The sequence below is a fragment of the Neophocaena asiaeorientalis genome, unplaced genomic scaffold (genome assembly GCF_003031525.2).
Source record: "Neophocaena asiaeorientalis asiaeorientalis breed wild unplaced genomic scaffold, Neophocaena_asiaeorientalis_V1.1 scaffold30, whole genome shotgun sequence".
Classification (NCBI taxonomy): domain Eukaryota; kingdom Metazoa; phylum Chordata; class Mammalia; order Artiodactyla; family Phocoenidae; genus Neophocaena; species Neophocaena asiaeorientalis.
Window position 1 is genome coordinate 18,098,214 of NW_020174923.1, and position 18,235 is coordinate 18,116,448.

Here is an 18,235-nt window from a genome sequence, read left to right on the forward strand (position 1 = left end):
TATAGAAGAGCTCATTTGACACTCAAAACAACTCCAGGGGTAGGTACTGTTATCACCCCCATTTTACAGATGGGGAAACTGAGGCACAGAAAGGTTTAGTGGCTTGTTCAAGGTTGTCTGGCTGGTAAGTGGCAGGGCTGGAATCAGACCCGGGCAGTCTGGCTCCAGAGCCCATTTTAGCCCCGTGGTGATACCACCACCACAGTATAGGGAGCACAATGCTGAATGGACGGGAGATCAGGAGATACCGCCAAGGGGGGTGAGAAATGAGAGGGTGCATTTCCATGAAGATGGTGGAGAAGGGCATTCCAGGCAGAGGGAACAGCATGGGCATGAAAGTGCCCAGGCTATTTGGGGCAGGTAATTAGATCTGGCTGGAGTGAGGGCAGAGGGTCATAAGCTGGGGCTGGAGAAGTAGTCAGGGGAGAGCATGGAGGGTCCTTGCTGGGCCAAGAGGCTTGGGATCTTCTCCATCTTTCTCCCCCGAGGGCTGCCAGGTGGTCAGTTGATCACCCCCCTGCTGCTGTCTCCTGTCCAGGTCTGTGGCTCAAGACATCCCCAAGCTGCAGAAACTGGGCATCACCCATGTCCTGAATGCGGCCGAGGGCAGGTCTTTCATGCACGTCAATACCAGTGCCAACTTCTACAAGGACTCTGGCATCACCTACCTGGGCATCAAGGCCAACGACACACAGGAGTTCAACCTCAGCGCCTACTTTGAAAAGGCGGCAGACTTCATCGACCAGGCCCTGGCTCAGAAGAACGGTAAGGAACCTGCCACCCAGGAAACTGTGGGAGGCACCTTTGACTGGACTTTCTCTAGAAAACAGGCCCACGACAGGCCTCTTCTTGGAAAACCTGTTGTTTCCCGTGTCTTGTGCTGAATGACTGAGAGCTTCGGGTCTCTCTCTGCTCAGCTGGCTGCCCGTCAAGTGGCTTCACATGACACAAGATGTACGAACCCGTCACAGTGGCAGCCCCGGGCTCCTTGTGTTGGATCTGACTTTGGCTGAGAGTCAGTTGCCGGCCCCTCCCCCCATTCAGATAGCTGCAATAATGAAGATCTATTGTTTTCCGTGATAAGAAATCCTGAGGCCAAGGGGCTCCAGGGCTTGCTGACTCAGCAGCTCTGTGGTGGCTTCAGGACTCTTCTGCCACCCTTAGTGTTGGGGACTCCCCTGATGGTCCCAAGATGGCTACGGCCGATCTGGTTACCACCTCTCGACAGGACAAAGTGCAGCAAAAATGAGGCAGCCATCTCTTCCTCATGTTTCTCTCTTTTCTTAAGAGCAAGTGAAACATCCCCTAGAAACCCCCCAGTGCAGCCCCCCTCACATCTCACTGGCTACAGTTGGGTCACATGAATACCTGGCAAGGGGAGGGGGGCCAGTCATGATCGGTCAGGCCCAAAGTCAGCAAACTTTGGCCCAGTTTTTAAATGCTTCCTGCAACTCCCAAATATAAGGTAAGACTGAAGCAGGACTGTTGAGGTGCTGGCAGTCGGGCGAGGCGTGCCAGAGAGAAATCCTAGAAGGCCAGAGGGTAGACAGCCGCTGAGCAGGCTGGGCCGCTTGCCCTTTCTGCTTTTAGCTTGTTTCTCTCAGCAACTGCCTTTACCTTCCTGCCGCTTCCTCCAGCCTCTTCCTTCCTCCCCACCGCAAACCTTCCCAGGCGGAGTGACCCCCACTGAGGCGTCACCAGCCCTGTTCTCCTGATTCTGGCCTGTCTCTGCTACCCTGATGCTTCTTGTCCCAGCAGCCTCCCCGCTGGAATGATTTCCAGGGAACAGAGTTTACTAGCCGCTGGTTAGCACACGTTTGGGGCCCAGAAGGGAAGATTTATTGCCTGGGGAATCTGCAGAGTTTATCATCAGGTCCTTCGTGGTCGTCCAGTGCCTTGTACACCTTACCCACCTTCTCTGCTGCTGTTCTGAGCTCCTGTATAGACGAGAACGAGGGGCCCAGTTAAGGGGATGGATTTCACTCTTCCTGTGTGTTGACTGGTCATCCATTCAGGGAACTTAGAGCCCTCTGATGGTTTCCTCTTTCCAGACAACTAGGAACATACCCTGACTTTGTGTGACCTCCTGCCTTAGCCCGCGTGGGTTGGGTCATTAGTCTGGAAGGCTCTCTCTGCCTCTTCCTGCCCTGTCCTCTGGCAGACTCCACCTCGTGCTTGAGTACTGGGCATAGTGTCCTCTCTTCCATGAAGCCTGCCCCCAGGCTGGGTCTGCTGTGTCCCTTGTCTGGTCTCCCTAGCACCTGATGTAGATCAGACACACAGCAGGTACACTGGATTACTGAACCAGTGACAAAAAGGAATTCCAAGGGTTCTAATGCCCAGTGTAAATGCTTCCAGAATTGACTGGCCAAGTGAGTCAACAGAAATGTGCTGGCCCCCAACACTGTGCTGGGCTCGGGGGAGCTGGGGTCCCATCACTTTGGAGAGGGGAGAGGAGGGGAGTGGCCAGGGGCACTCAGAGAAGGAAGCAGTCACTTCCATCTGGGAAGATCGAGGGAGGCTTCGTGGAGGAGGTGGCATCTGGGCGGGGCCTGGAACGATGGGCTTTGAACCCTCCCCTTCCGCACTGGCTCTATGAGCCCTGGGCATGCTGAGTCTGTTCCTGGTTCCAGGTGGTGAGGCAGCTGCTCTGCAGAGGGTCCCGTTGCCAGGGCGGGGGCAGGGAAAGCCCCACTCTGAATACTTTGGGTCCACTGGCCAGAGAGTGGAGGACTCCCCATTCCTGCTCATCAGCATTGGGAAAATAGGGTTGTGTTTTGGGGATAGGGTAATGGGAACGGAAGACACTCTGTTTGATTCTGGGCCAGCAGATTTTCTTCAGAATAATGCCCGTGTAGAGGTGTTGGTGGGTATTCATTCACTCAGCTGGTTGGCAAATATTTATTGAGCACCTAGTATATGCTGGATATTGTAGGGCATCTAAAATCAGTACCCCACTGTCCTAACCCTTAAGGAACTCACACTCTGGCAGAGGAGGGTCGGTCTTTGTGTGGCCGACGTTAACACAGAGCCAGGCTGCTGTAGAAGAGGATGTACCAGGTGCCAGCAGAGGACTCGTAGTGTGTTGGCTAATATTTATTTATTGAATGTTCCCATCTGCCAGGCACTAGCCTAAGTCTTTCTTTTTTAAATTGATTTATTTGGCTGTGTTGGGTCTTCGTTGCTGCGCACGGACTTTCTCTAGTTGTGGCGAGGGGGGGCTACTCTTCGTTGCGGTGCACGGGCTTCTCATTGTGGTGGCTTCTCGTTGTGGAGCACGGGCTCTAGGTGCGCAGGCTTCAGTAGCTGTGGCACGCAGGCTCAGTAGTTGTGGCTCGTGGGCTCTAGAGCGCAGGCTCAGTAGTTGTGGTGCACGGGCTTAGTTGCTCCGTGGCATGTGGGATCTTCCCGGACCAGGGATCGAACCTGTGTCCCCTGCATTGGCAGGCAGATTCTTAACCACTGCGCTCCCAGGTAAGTCCCTAGCCTAAGGGTTTTATGTGTCACTTCCTTTAATCTTCCAACCACCTTGTGCCATGAGTACTATTGGCACAGACAAGGAAACTGAGGCACAGTGGGCTTAGGTGGGTCATAGAGTAATAACCAGTGTATTGGCCAGGGTTCTCCAGAAAAACAGAGCCAGTAGAATATAGCTATTATTTATTTCAGAGAATTGGCTCACGTAATCATAGGGGCTGGCAAATCTGAAATCTGTCAGGCAGACCGGCAGCTGGAAACTTGGGCAAGACTTCTGGGGGTAGAATTCCTCCTCCAGGAAGCCTCAGTTTTTTGCTCTTAAGATCTTTAACTGATTGGATGAGGCCCACCCACCTCATCAAGGGTGATCTCCTTTATTTAAAGTCAACTGATGGGAGATATTCATTACATCTACAAAATCTCTTCGAGACTAGTGTTTCACCAAGCAACTGGGCATCATAGACAAGCCAAGTTGACAAGTTTAACCATCACAACCAGCAAGTTAAAATTTAAACCCAGATTCACATGACTTCAAAGATTTGGGTTCTAAGTCCCGATGCTGACAAAGGAAATACTTGAGCTGGGGTCTTAAGGTATGAGCAGGAGTTTGCCAAGTAGCCAAGAGGGAGAGGATGTTCCAGGTAGATGGAAAAACATGTGCAAAGGCACAGAGGTGAGTAAAAGCCTGGAAAGGTGTCGGGGCCGTGGGCGGTTGGCCTGGTAAGTCACACCTTGGGGACTAGGCTACCCGGCTAATGGTGGCAGGTCACGTTTATATTTTAGAAAGCTCCCTCCAGCTGGAGTGTGGGTTGGTGGTGGTGAAGATAGAGCGAGAACTCAGTTTGGGGGTGAGGGGGCAGAGGTGGGAGGTGACAAGGACCTGAACTGAACACTCTGTGTGAGGAGGGGGTGGAGATAAGAAAAGCCGAGGCTTGTAGCTCAGGCTACAAGAACCTTGTTGACAATGCCTCTGACCTCTCCTGACCATCCCTTCCTTCCTTCACCCAACGCTGGGGATGCAGCAGGGAGCAAAACAGATGGACATCCCTGCCCTCGTGGAGCTTATGTTTTGGGGGAAGATGACAGCAAACAAGTGAAAAAGATATGTGGCCCGTCAGGGGGTGGGGGGACCAAAGCAGGGAGAAGGGGATGAAGGAGTATGGGTAGCGGGTTTGTGTTGCCAGCCGGCTGGAGAGAGGGAGGAGGGGATTACGTCAGTGGCGGGGGGAGGGGCAGATTTAGTAGAGCCTCGTGGGACGTTTGGGGGACCACGAGAGGGGGTTTTTGTTTGTGTGGGTTTTTTTTGCGGTACGCGGGCCTCTCCCGTTGCGGAGCACAGGCCCCGGACGCGCAGGCTCAGCGGCCATGGCTCACGGGCCCAGCCGCTCCGCGGCACGTGGGATCTTCCCGGACCGGGGCACGAACCCGCGTCCCCTGCATCGGCAGGCGGACTCTCAACCACTGCGCCACCAGGGAAGCCCTGTTTGTTTTGATTTCTTGTGTTTTTATTTGACACGCACGTACCTTTTATTTTTAAAATGGCTTTGTTGTGGCATAACTGACGTTCAGTAAACTACACATAGTTGAGTTTGGTAAGTTTTGACATATGTATACATCTGTGAAGCCATGACCACAACCAAGATCATGAGCTTATCCGTCACCCCGCAGACTTCCCTCATGTCCCTTTTGACCTCTCCCTTCCGCCCCTCTCTTCCCTCTGTTCCTAAGCAACCACCGATCTGCTTTCTATCACTAGACATTAGTGTACATCTTGTAGACTTTCATATAAATGAAGTTGCACGGTATGTCCTCATTTTTGGTCTGGCCTCTTTCACTCAGCATCATTACTTTGAGTTTCCTCCGCGCTGTTGCACGTATCAGGAATGCCCTTTTAACGCCGAGTAGCCTTCTGTTGGATGGACATACCACAGTTTGTTTATCCATTTACCTGTTGATGGACATTTGGGTGGTTGTCATCTTTTGCTTTTGCTTGAAATAGAAGATTCACATAGAGAAGTACCCATATCACAGTGTATCAGTGCGCTGCACACACCCGTGTACCAGCCCCCAGATCAAGAAACAAAGCATGACCAGCACCCCAGAAACCCCCGACGTATTCCTTTCCAGTGTCACATCTCCCGCCTCGCATACCAGTATCCAGACTTCTAACAGCATAGTTCAGTGTTGCTGGCTCTTTCTTGTCGTTGTTAAAGTTTTGTTTTTGTTCTTGGCCACACTTTGTGGCACTCGGGATCTTAGTTCCCCTGCAGTGCAGCGCGGAGTCCTAACCACTGGACCACCAGGGGAGTCCCCTGGCTCTTCTACCCTATGGGATCGTACGCATCCTGTTTGTGTGTTTCTTCCATGCTGTACCTGGGAAGCTGGAGATTGCTTATCCTTAGTGTTTATCTACTCTGCCATCGACGGGCCTTTGGGAGTTTCCAGCTTGGGGCTGGAACAGTGCTGCCTGCAGTCTTTTAGCAGACGTGTGCGTGCATTCCTTCCGGCCATGGGTCTGGGATGGAACTGCCAGGCCCTGGGGAACGCGTGTGTTCAGCTTGAGGAGATCCTGCCACACGGCTTTCCGAAGCTGTGTGCCCGTTTACACCCCGTCCCCGAGCCACAGGTCAAAGTCCTAGCTGCTCCACATTCTCACTAATGCTGTGTGTTTCGTATTTATCTTTTTCATCTTAGCCATTCTGGTGGGCACACAATGGCCTCGCATTATAATTTTCATTTATATTTCCTGGAAGGGTTTTTTTTTTTTTTGCGGTGCGCGGGCCTCTCACCGCTGTGGCCTCTCCCGTTGCCGAGCACAGGCTCCGGACGCGCAGGCTCAGCGGCCACGGCTCACGGGCCCAGCCGCTCCGCGGCATGTGGAATCTTCCCGGACCGGGGCATGAACCCGTGTCCCCTGCATCGGCAGGCGGACTCTCAACCACTGCGCCACCAGGGAAGCCCCCTGGAAGGGTTTTGACTGGAGTCGAGGTGTGACGGGACGGCCCCAGCTCACTGTGTCCCCATCTTTCACAGGCCGAGTGCTCGTCCACTGCCGTGAGGGTTACAGCCGCTCCCCGACTCTCGTCATCGCGTATCTCATGATGCGTCAGAAGATGGATGTCAAGTCTGCCCTGAGCATCGTCAGGCAGAACCGTGAGATCGGCCCCAACGATGGTTTCCTGGCCCAGCTCTGCCAGCTCAATGATAGACTAGTCAAGGAGGGGAAATTGAAGCTCTAGGGTGCCCTCACTGCCTCTTCTCTAGAGGTCGGATGGAGGGAGGCACCCTGGTTGTGGTGTCCCAAGCTGCCATGTTTAGGAAACACAGTGTACCCTGCTCCCAGCATCACCAGGCACTTGCCCACAAGTCTGTCCCAACACAGCCCTGGGCCACTTTCCCCCTGGGGAGCATATAAAGAAGCTTACTGAGGAGGGCATTCCTGCTCCCTGGTGCCTACAATTTATGATGTCCTCACCCTGAGGAGGGGGCACAGAGGGGGCGCAGGCCTGTGACGGGCGTGCTTCTCCTGGATGGCCCAGGGCAAGGGGTGTGTGGAGGTGTAAGGCCTGAGATGCTCACAGGGACCCCTCCCCGCCTCCCCACCCTTCACCCCTGGGCCCTCTCCTGAGTGGGGACCCCAGCCCTGTAAAGGAACTATGCAAACACGGGCCCCTCTCCCCCCACCGTGTCTGTCTCCCCTGTCCCCTCACAGCTGTCCACACCCTGCTCGTAGGCAGAGGCATGTCGTGAGGTCTGAAGTTGGCTCAGGGTCAGTTGTCTGTGGGTGGAAATTCCCATGAAGAGACTGCATTTTAATGATTTCCTTAGGATTAAAGATACCGAAACAAAGAAGCCTTTGAGTGGGCAAATACATGTCCCTGGAGGGCTCTCCTAAATTAATTGTTTAAAAAATGTGACTCCTTGGAAGGCTTGAGTTCAGAATCCACCTCTTCGGGGTACCCGGCTCTCAGAGGTCACTTGGTCGGTTAGAAGAGCGATGCCTTGGGCAGGGTTTTATTTTTCTTTTTTAGAAAACAGGGTGTTGAAATCCAGCCTATTTAAAAACCCCACCATTTGGAGAATTACAAGGGTTTTGTCCTGAATTATAGTGTTGGCGAGCCCAAGCCACTCGTGCTCACTGCTTTTTGTCTCGGTTACTATTCCAAGAACAGGAGGAGGAAGTTGGCCAATTATAGCACGTGCGTGCACGTGCGCGCGTGTGCGTATCTGTGTGTGTGTGTGTGTGTGTGTGTGTGTGTGTGTGTGTGAGAGAGAGAGAGAGAGAGAGAGCAACACAGCCAGTGGCTGGACAAGCAAGGGGATGAACGGACCCAGGCTCACATCCTGCCCGCTCACAGGTAGTTCTCCCAGCTCTCTCTGCCGCCAGAAAAGGTCCAGGAGCCTTGGCAGCAAAAGATGACTCAACCGGGCAGAAAGGAAACATGGCGGAACGTCCAAATGCAGCCTTTACTGGTGGTAGAGAAAACAAAAAGAAACAGCCTCTGTCAGGACTTTTTTAGGATGACGTCGGAACGCACAAGCACTCACACACGTGTGCACACGCGCACATTTGTCAGAATATAGGAGTTTTGTTTTGAACACAGCCTTCTTAGCCCTTGACATGATTGCCGTCAGGGCAAGCGATGCAGTGCTGCCATCTTCAGGTTCCCTAACGGCAGAGAGGTGGTCCTCAGCTCTGCCCCCAGCGCTTAGCACATAGATGTCTGATAAAAGTTTGTGGAATTAAACTTTTTTTTTTTTTTTTTTGCGGTACGCGGGCCTCTCACTGTTGTGGCCTCTCCCGTTGGGGAGCACAGGCTCCGACATGCAGGCTCAGCGGCCATGGCTCACGGGCCCAGCCGCTCCGCGGCATGTGGGATCTTCCCGGACCGGGGCACGAACCCGCGTCCCCTGCATCGGCAGGCGGACTCTCAACCACTGCGCTACCAGGGAAGCCCTAAACTTTTTTTTTTTTTTTGAGCACCAAATATATGCAGGGTGTTGTTCTGGGGGGTGTATCAAACTCCCAGAAGCCTGACTTGGTGGTAGGATCACTTGCAAGGATCTGCAAAGGAGTCTTACCTGAAAGGAAATATCAGGGACTTTTGTTGAATATTTAAAATTCAGTTTTAAGTTTCAATTCAGGCAGCGTCATTACTGTATGGAGGTGGGGAATGTGCCTTTTCCAGAGTTGACCAGAAGCTTCCAGCTAGGTTGAGGAGAAGCAGGTGTGCCTTGGGCCTCACACCCAGGTGTAATGGTCTCTGTCTTGGCAGAAGCAGCACCTCCGCAGCCTGGATGTCCCCTTTGCTTTGACCCCTGCATCGGCAGGCGGACTCTCAACCCCTGCGCTACCAGGGAAGCCCTAAACTTTTTTTTTTTTTTTGAGCACCAAATATATGCAGGGTGTTGTTCTGGGGGGTGTATCAAACTCCCAGAAGCCTGACTTGGTGGTAGGATCACTTGCAAGGATCTGCAAAGGAGTCTTACCTGAAAGGAAATATCAGGGACTTTTGTTGAATATTTAAAATTCAGTTTTAAGTTTCAATTCAGGCAGCGTCATTACTGTATGGAGGTGGGGAATGTGCCTTTTCCAGAGTTGACCAGAAGCTTCCAGCTAGGTTGAGGAGAAGCAGGTGTGCCTTGGGCCTCACACCCAGGTGTAATGGTCTCTGTCTTGGCAGAAGCAGCACCTCCGCAGCCTGGATGTCCCCTTTGCTTTGTGACCTCAGCAGCCCCGAACAAACTAGAATCTGTCTTCTTTTTCAGCTACGAGGCTGCCCCAATAGACCCACCTAAGTGAAACGACCACGCTGTCCACCACGTCCCTCACAGTGCCCAGATAACTCTCGCACTTAATCTATCTTCATCCTCACCATAACCTATTAACTTGGTAGGGCTTATTCATGTATTGTTACCTTTCAGGAAAGGAACTGGGGTTCAGAGTGAGTAGGGGTGTAGTGCTCAGGGCTGCCCAGCTCTAAGGCAGAGCTGAGGCGAGATTTCAGGTTGGCTGCTCTCTGAAGCTGAATTCTTTCTCTCATACTACACTCCTCCTCAAGAAATGAGCCCCTGGGCATGTCCGTGACCCAGCCCGTGTGCACAAGAGCCAGTTAGCTTTGTGGCCAGAGGACAGCTGTTCAAGCTGTGGTGTTGGGGGCGGCGGGACTCTGCTCCAGGACAAGGAAGGAAAAGGCGTGGGTCCCCAACCGGGTTAGAATGTGTGGCTCTTCTTCTAGGAAACATGTAGCATCCCTAAGTCAGAGCTTTCTGCTCCACTTCCAGAAGAGGCCCAGGAAGCTGGGGCGGGGGTCCGCCTCCCACACCCAGGCAGTGGTCCCTGCACAGGACGGCCACAGCTACTTAGGCCGGCTGACCAGGATCTCTTGAAGGACTCTTTGTTAGGGGTATGTTGGAGAAAAGGCCATGGGGAGAATTAATGCCTTCACTTTGGGGCTACTTTTTTGCTGATAACTTGGGTTTTCTTGATAGTTTTTAGTCCCAGAAACGCCGCATTTACTTCACGAGATGTAGCTCCTCAAAATCAAATTCTATTGTTTGAGCCAACACATGCCCAGCTGTGAGTGGAAAGCTGTTTCTGGATAGCTTTCTACCCCTGGGAAGTGATGGGATAGGAACTCAGGACGCCTCTACCCCCTCCTCTGACCTGATCTCTTTCTTTGACTAGCAAACCCCCATCTAGGCCAGATGAGAGCACGAGACAGTTTTCTTCTAGATTCTAGAGCAGTACACCTTCCGCAGGCTGGTCTGTTTCCCTGCCACTCTGAGTGAGCTGGAGAGCAGAAATCACCATCTGTCAAGCAAGGGGACTCAATTTGAAGACCTCTAAGGTCCCTTTTGGCTCTGACACCGTGGGGTTCTTTAAGAATCCGCATTGATACTGACCACCATCTGGAAATTATAGGGTGTGTAACAATATGATGACCAGCAGGTGGCGTTGTGTTCCACCTGTGGTGATGGATGCTTGGAAAAGGAATGTTGGTGCCTTTTGTGTCACAAGTTAATGATAAGATGCTAATGTTTTAATCGAAATAAGCACTGATCTTAAAATGTGAACATATTAGCTTTTCTCGCAGGAATTTTTCTGTCATAAAACCTGCACAGAAATCACTGAAGAGCCAACAACGATGGTCCTTCCAAGTCAAGATTTTATCCTGATTGGAAAGAGAGGCCATCTCCGGTTGGGAGAGCAGATTGTTTGGAAGCTTTACTTACCTCCTGTCAGCTTTTAGGGTAATTTGATTGTGAAAGTGTGAATTTTCTGGACAGAAAAGGAGAAGGTATTAAATTGGTTTTAAAAAAAAGTAAGTTTAATGTCTGTTCTATCACAAATCAGTGTTAAAACACTAAAACTGTAACCAAAATAAATGTCTTACATTACAAAGAAATGGTCTTTTTGTCCTTCTTATCATAGTTGATTTTCTTTTATACTTAGCTTTTGTTTGCTTTTTCTAACGTTTTAAAGTAATCATCTAAAAATTAGCCCTCCTGATTAGTTACAGGTTCCATGATGATTACATTCATTCAGTAAATATTTATTGAACATCTCTCCAGTACCAGAAATTTCCTGTGTTAGGAATAATCCTTAAAAATAATTTAATTAAAAAAAATTTCAGCTTTATTGTGGTGTAATTGACTGGAATATTCTTTTTTTTAAATTAATTAGTTTATTTATTTTTGGCTGTGTTGGGTCTTCGTTGCTGCGCGCTGGCTTTCTCTAGTTGCGATGAGCGGGGGCTACTCTTCGTTGCGACGCGAGGGCTTCTCACTGCAGTGGTTTCTCTTGTTGGGGAGCACAGGCTCTAAGCAAGCGGGCTTCAGTAGTTATGGCATATGGACTCAGTAGTTGTAGCACATGGACTCAGTAGTCGTGGTGCACGGGCTTAGTTGCCCCGCGGCATGTGGGATCTTCCCGGACCAGGGCTCGAACCCACGTCCCCTGCATTGGCAGGCGGATTCTTAACCATGGCGCCACCAGGGAAGCCCTGACTGGAATATTCTTGATTAGAGTAGCCCACTGCAAATCAGGGAGGTAAGATTTATGTTCTGAAAGCAGGGGACAGGGGTGACAGTCTCAAGGTGGCCTCACATGAAGATGACTGGGTGGCATTTTAGGATTTGAGTCATCCTGCAAGCAGGCAGTCCCCAACATCCCCTCCCTCCAGATGTCTTATAAATTCCTCCCGTAGCCGTAAGCTCCTTTATGATAAGCATTGCCTTTTTTCCCCCTGAATAAAAAACTTAGAGAAAATTGGGTGCCTTTTCTCCAGACAGAAAGAGCCTGGGCAGAAAAAGAGCCTCTCTGGTCTCCAGCTCCCCATCTGCAGCAGGAGGCAATTAGACTAGCTCAGCATTTGTCAAGCTTCTTTGGCAACATAATCTTTACATTTTCACACAAAATCTTAAGGCAGGGCACTGATATATAAAACTGGTAACATGTTTTTTTAAGTGTAAGTTACACTTAAAAAACATTTTAATTAAAAAGGCAATACTGTATATGTACACAGTAATAAATTCAAACAATACAAAAGGCTTAGAACAAAAAGTGAGTCTCCTACCCCAAACCTTCAATGCCTCTACCCCAGAGGAAGCCACTACTAAGTATGTCCCTCTAGAAAAGTGCCGTTCATGTGTAAGTGCACACATATGGATACTTGTGTGTATGTAGAGATAGCCTTTTCCCCGTAAGTGGAGAATGTTTGGCACTTCGCTAGGTTGTACCCTCTTGTTTCTTATAGTCCCATTCATTTTGCCAGCTGCCTAGCATCCATTGTGTATGGACATACTGTGATTTCTGTATACTTTTATTTTAAAGGTGTAGTCTGCTTTAATGAGCATCAAATATACAATGAGACTCATGAACGATAACCACAGTATTTGATCTGCTTTGCATGCAGTTAATTTCTGTCATCTGCTGGGGTGGTACAGCGTCAAGCACATCCTGATACTCAGAGCTAACTAATACTCAGAGCACATCCTGTGCTCCCTTGTGTAATTTCATGGGCGTGGATATGCCCAAGCCTAATTTTTAAAACGGCAGTCACTGAGCTATGGCCTTCTGTATTGATGACCCATTTATAATAAGTTCAAATGCACGGAAATACCATTTCTGAAGTCTACACCAAAATGAGTTAATTTGGAGGCAACAACGTGAGTGGATCATCTCCAGTTCATTCAAAGCAGATGCATAGGGCTTCCCTGGTGGCGCAGTGGTTGAGAGTCCGCCTGCCGATGCAGGGGACACGGGTTCGTGCCCCAGTCCGGGTAGATCCCACATGCCACAGAGCACATCCTGTGCTCCCTTGTGTAATTTCATGGGCGTGGATATGCCCAAGCCTAATTTTTAAAACGACAGTCACTGAGCTATGGCCTTCTGTATTGATGACCCATGTTCATCTCTGTATTGTCTAATTTTAGCAAGAATCCTGCCAAGTCAATAATGTAATATGCATCTGCCTCTGGACATAGAGGGTGACAGAGAGTCTTCCTTGTCACCTTAAGCCCCTCTGAGCTCTTCTTCAACTGGGCCTCGACTTTTGGACTTCCATGTTCATCTCTGTATTGTCTAATTTTAGCAAGAATCCTGCCAAGTCAGTTTAGGCAGAATCCCCCTCCCTCCATATCTGATCACCCTCAATACCTGATCGGGTTCCTCACCCACCACCATCCCCCAGGTGATGTCTGACCACCCTGGCCTGCCTTTAGCAAGAGTCCTGTTAGGTCCATTTCACCAGAATCCTCCTCACCCCTGATGTTTCCTCAGTAATTTTCCATCTGCTGACCCCCACCCTGCTGCTTGGCTATAAATTCCCACTTTCCTTCTTGTATTCAAAGTTGAGCCCAATCTCTCTCCCTGCAACTACACAACCCCATTGCAGTGGTCCCTATCCCTGCCATGATGGTACCCCCTTGAATAAAGTCTTCTTTACCATTTTAAACAAGGATTTGCAGGTAGGGGCCCTCCTGCAGGCAGAGGGTGGCAGTTTGGACAGCAGTTGGCGAGATTCTGGGGATGGGTCAGGGCCCCCCAACTTAAAGGGCCTGGTCTGCCAGGCAGAAGGAAGCAGAGGTTTTATCATGTGGGGGCTGGGGGAGCCATTAGCCCATTCTAAGCAGGAGGTTGAGTGACACAAGCTCTTTGGGGCTGTTCCTCAGAAGCTGCTGAACCAACAAGTAGATTTCCACCTGTGCTGAGACCCTGCCCTCTACAGAGAACAAGTTCTCAACTGTGAATAAAGACAGGGTGATTTGGACTTCCCTCAGGGTAGGCAACTGCCTATAAACAGAGATTGCCCTCCAAATCCAGATCCTCCATTCTTACCACTCATCTGTGGCAGCAAAATCTGTTTAAAAATGCAGCTAATAAGAGTCCTCAGTTTCCATGAATTAGAGACCGGGAGCTTGGGAACCAAGTAGAGAGTGAAACTAACTTACCTTTGAGGTCCCTTTCAGATCAAACATTCTAGAATCCCGGGGAGTCAGACGAGCACAACTTACTTTCCAAATTTGGCCTGTCCTTCAGAGTCTGGTCCAAATGCCACATCTTCCCAGAACCACCCCAGGGGGAAGAGACTGTTCTCTTCCCTAAAGGCCCATAACACTTTATCCTGTTTAAAGAATGTATCTGAAGATTTCCTAGTGGCACCAATCACTTTCTACCCGGCATTAGAGTCATTTGGGTGAAGAATTTATTCCTTCCCTGGTACCAGAGCTCCTTGGTGGAGAGCGTGTATGAGTTCATCGTGCCTGATAGGAGGCCTTGCTTCATTAAATGTTTGACAGGTGGACTTATAAACAGGCAGCTTGGTAGAAACAAAACCCAGTAAATCATCACATAGAAAAACAGCCTTGCTAGAAATTTAGGTGCAACTACTAAAGTATTAAATTCAATATGGTGGGGGGACTTCTATGGTGGCACAGTGGTTAAGAATCCGCCTGCCAATGCAGGGGACATGGGTTCGGGCCCTGGTCCAGGAAGATCCCACATGCCCCTGAGCAACTAAGGCTGTGCGCCACAACTACTGAGCCTGCGCTCTAGAGCCCGTGAGCCACAGCTACTGAGCCCACGTGCCACAACTACTGAAGCCCACGTGCCACAACTACTGAAGCCCGCATGCCTAGAGCCCATGCTCTGCAATAAGAGAAGCCACTGCAATGAGGAGCCCGCACACCACAATGAAGAGTAGCCCCTGCTCACCACAACTAGAGAAAGACCGCGCGCAGCAACCAACACCCAATGCAGCCATAAGTAAATAAATAAATACATTTATTAAAAAAAAAATTCAATAGGGGGACTTCCCTGGTGCCACAGTGGATAGGACTCCACGCTCCCAGTGCAGGGGACCCGGGTTCGATCCCTGGTCGGGGAACTGGATCCCACATGCAGGCTGCAACTAAGAGTTCGCATGCCATAACTAAGGAGCTGGCGAGCTGCAACTAAGGAGCCCTGGAGCCACAACTAAAAAGCCTGCCTGCTGCAACTAAGACCCAGTGCAACCAAATAAATAAATATTTTTTAAAATAAATAAATAAATAAATAAATTCAGTTTAAGGGACTTCCCTGGCGGTCCAGTGGTTAAGACTCCACATTTCCACTGCAGAGGGCCTGGGTTTGATCCCTGGTCAGGGAACTAAGATCCGGCATGCCACGTGGTATGGCCAAATATGTAAATAAATTCAATAAAAAAAAATTTAACGGCCCAAACCCAGGGTTGGCAGCCTTGTGGAGAAACATGCTGTTATGGATTGAACTGTGTTCCTCCAAAATTCATATGTTGAATCCAAGGACTTCAGAATGTGAGCTTATTTGGAAGTAAGGTCGTTGCAGATGTAATTAGTTGAGATGAGGTCATGAGTGTGGGCGCTAATCCAATATGACTGATGTCCTCATGAGAAGGCGGAATTAGGACACAGATGCGCACACAGGGAGGACAGCATGTGAAGATGAAGGTAGAGATCGGGGCGAAGCTTCTGCAAACCAAGGAATGCCAAAGCGTGCCGGCAAGCCCCTAGAAGCTAGGGGAGCGGCACGGAACAGACTCTTCCTCGCAGCCCTCAAAAGGAACCAACCCTGCCAATACTTTGATCTCAGACTTCAGCCTCCAGAAACTATGAGACAATAAATTTCTGTTGTTTAAGCTACCCAATCTGTGGTACTTTGTTTCAGCAGCCCTAGCAAACTAAGGCACATGCCCACTTGTATGTTGCTCATGGGCCTGGGGACTGTTTATCCTCTCAGACCCAGAATTCACTTCTGAAATAACCCTACAGTTAAAATACTTTGTGGAATACTACTCAGTAATAAAAAGGAAACAAATTGCTGATACATGCAACAGCTCAGATGAATCTCCAGGGAACGGTGCTGAGTGAAAAAAGCCAGTCCTAAAAGGTTACATCATGACTGATTCCATTTATGTAACATATTTATTTGAAGTGACAGAATTGTAGAAATAGAGAACAGATTAGTGGTACCACAGGTTAGGAATGAAGGGGAAGGGTATGCTTATAAAAGGGCAATGAGAGGGATCTTTGTAGTCAGAGTTGTTCTTTCTCTTGACTGTGACGGTGGTTACTTGAACCAACAAGGGATAAAGTTGCATAGAAACACACACACACACACACACATGTGCAAATAACACTGGGGAAATCTGAATAAGACTGGTGGATTGTATCAATGTTACTATCCTGGTTTTTGCAAGATGTTACCATTGAGAGAAACTGGGCAAAGGGAACAGGGAATTTTCTCTGTATTAATTCTTGCAAGTGCGTGTGAATTTACAAGGACCCCAAAATAAAAAGTTTAATTCAAAAAAATGACTTTGTCCAAGGACGTTCACAGCATCCCTAACCGAGGATAGAGGAGCATCGGAAATGACCTAAACTACCCACAACAGAAGTCAGCTAAACCCCTGAGGGTTTAACTCTGGGGAGTGTTGTCTAGCTCTGAACAGTGACAAGTTTGTGGACTGAATAAATATAAAAGTGAATTAGTGTTAAGTGAAAAAGCAGATGGCATCACAGCAGGTTCTCTCTGAGCCATTTTGTGAAAAGCATGGCTATACCTTGGCAGAGAGTTAATTCAAAAGGATGGAGATAATTCAGAAGTTCAAGTCCACTGGATCCTTCTTTTCTTTCTCCTCCTCCTTCTCCTTCTTCTTCTCTCTACATCTCGCTCTCTCTTTAAACATTACTTCAGTTTCAAATAAAATGACAACAATAAAATGAAATGAAACCCTGAGCTTTGCCATCCTCCGATCGTTGGCTTCTCCTTCCGTCTCCAGCAGGTGGCAGAAGTATTCCAAGGATGGTCCCCACGGTCTCCGTTTCCTGTGGATGAGCTGCAGACCCCAACAGCAGGTGGGGCTCCAGCATCAGTCCCGCCAGCTCAAGGAATCCAGACATCAGAACTGCCCTCTCCGAAATCCAGGGCAAGAAGGCAGTTGTCCGGCCACAACAGGGTTAACGGTCCACATTCCAGGGCAAGGGAAAAGGAGGCTGGAGGGTCACAGACAAAGGGAGAGGGTTCCGAGGGCCCCCTTCTCACAACATCACCAGCTCTGTTGGGAGAGATAGATCACCCGCAACAATGGCCACAGCTGTTTTCATCTGCCCTGAAGGAAACTGACTTAGGAAGCAGGTATCAGAGAGGGCCCTTCCTGCAGGGGCTTCTGTCTGGCTTGTAAAACTGTCAGAGCAGCTGCATTCATGTGTCGAGTGATGGATGATGGAAAGGAGGGACAGAAGGCCACAGATGGACACGGCAACTTACAAGTCGAGGCAGGTGGCAGAGGCTTTGCAGAGGCTCTGCAGGTGGGGTGCACTGATTCATTGCCCACTGAAAATACCAAGGGACCTGGGCCACAGCCCGCTTCCCAGCCTCCTTCAGGGCCAGGAGTGGGTGCGCCTCCTCAAACAATCTGTCTGCAGTGAAAGCTTCCGCTGGCCGTCTTTCCTTGTCCTGCATCTCAGGTGTGAACATTCCCCCCCCCCCCCCGTCCCCTCCTTCTTCTCTGGGGCCAAGGTAGCAATTCCTTTTGGGTTCTCTGTGGCTAGCTGGACCTGGGATGGCTTCATAGAATGTGCCTGTGCTATGCACCAATAAGGTTTTCCATATAGGACTCAAAGCTGGTTTTGAAAAATGTAATGGGCTGGGAGACAAGAAAAAAAATATATATCAGCACTAAAAATGCTGGCTTTCACTTTTGCTAAGAAAAGGGGTTTTGTGCTCTCCACTCCTACCCACAGCCTGGCCCAGGAAATAACTATGGCCCATCAGCCTGCCAAGAAGTGCCTGTCACCAAGCACGGGATCCCCGAGGAGCATGAGCTGAGGTTTCCTCCTTGTCTCCATCACCAGAGCCTCTTGACTTCTCATCCTGGCCTTGAAACCGGAATCCCTGCCCCTCAGCCAAGTGGAAGCCCCAGCTGTGATCCTCCAGTTTTCCCTCTTGCCTTCCAGAGGGATGACAAGAGGGGCTTTCCTGGTCAGGATAATTGATGCTGAGCTGCATGGGGTTGGGACCAATGAGATTTCTTAAAAAGTAGCCTTCTGGGCTTCCCTGGTGGCACAGTGGCTGAGAGTCCGCCTGCCGATGCAGGGGACATGGGTTCGTGTCCCGGTCCGGGAAGATCCCACATGCCTCGGAGCGGCTGAGCCGGAGCCTGTGCTCCGCAACGGGAGAGGCCACAACAGTGAGAGGCCCGCGTACCAAAAAAAAAAAAAAAAAAAAAAAAAAAGA

At 49.9% G+C, this 18,235-nt stretch overlaps 1 protein-coding gene across 1 annotated transcript; it reads left to right on the plus strand.

The window, feature by feature from the left end:
• Positions 1 to 218: 218 nt before the first annotated feature.
• DUSP3 (dual specificity phosphatase 3) lies at positions 219 to 8,277 on the plus strand. Its single transcript, XM_024760783.1, has 3 exons — positions 219 to 259; positions 539 to 765; positions 6,511 to 8,277. Exons 1-3 carry the CDS (start codon positions 219 to 221, stop codon positions 6,714 to 6,716), a joined length of 474 nt encoding a protein of 157 aa, XP_024616551.1. The 3' UTR covers positions 6,717 to 8,277.
• The last annotated feature ends 9,958 nt before the right edge of the window (positions 8,278 to 18,235 follow it).

What these genes read in the sequence shown, in the direction of transcription:
- DUSP3 (XM_024760783.1), top strand. Translation starts at nt 219, where the DNA reads ATGCTGAATGGACGGGAGATCAGGAGATACCGCCAAGGGGG. An exon ending in AGGAGATACCGCCAAGGGGG is followed by an intron (nt 260 to 538) that starts GTGAGAAATGAG and finishes TCTCCTGTCCAG; the next exon opens with GTCTGTGGCTCAAGACATCC. An exon ending in GGCCCTGGCTCAGAAGAACG is followed by an intron (nt 766 to 6,510) that starts GTAAGGAACCTG and finishes CATCTTTCACAG; the next exon opens with GCCGAGTGCTCGTCCACTGC.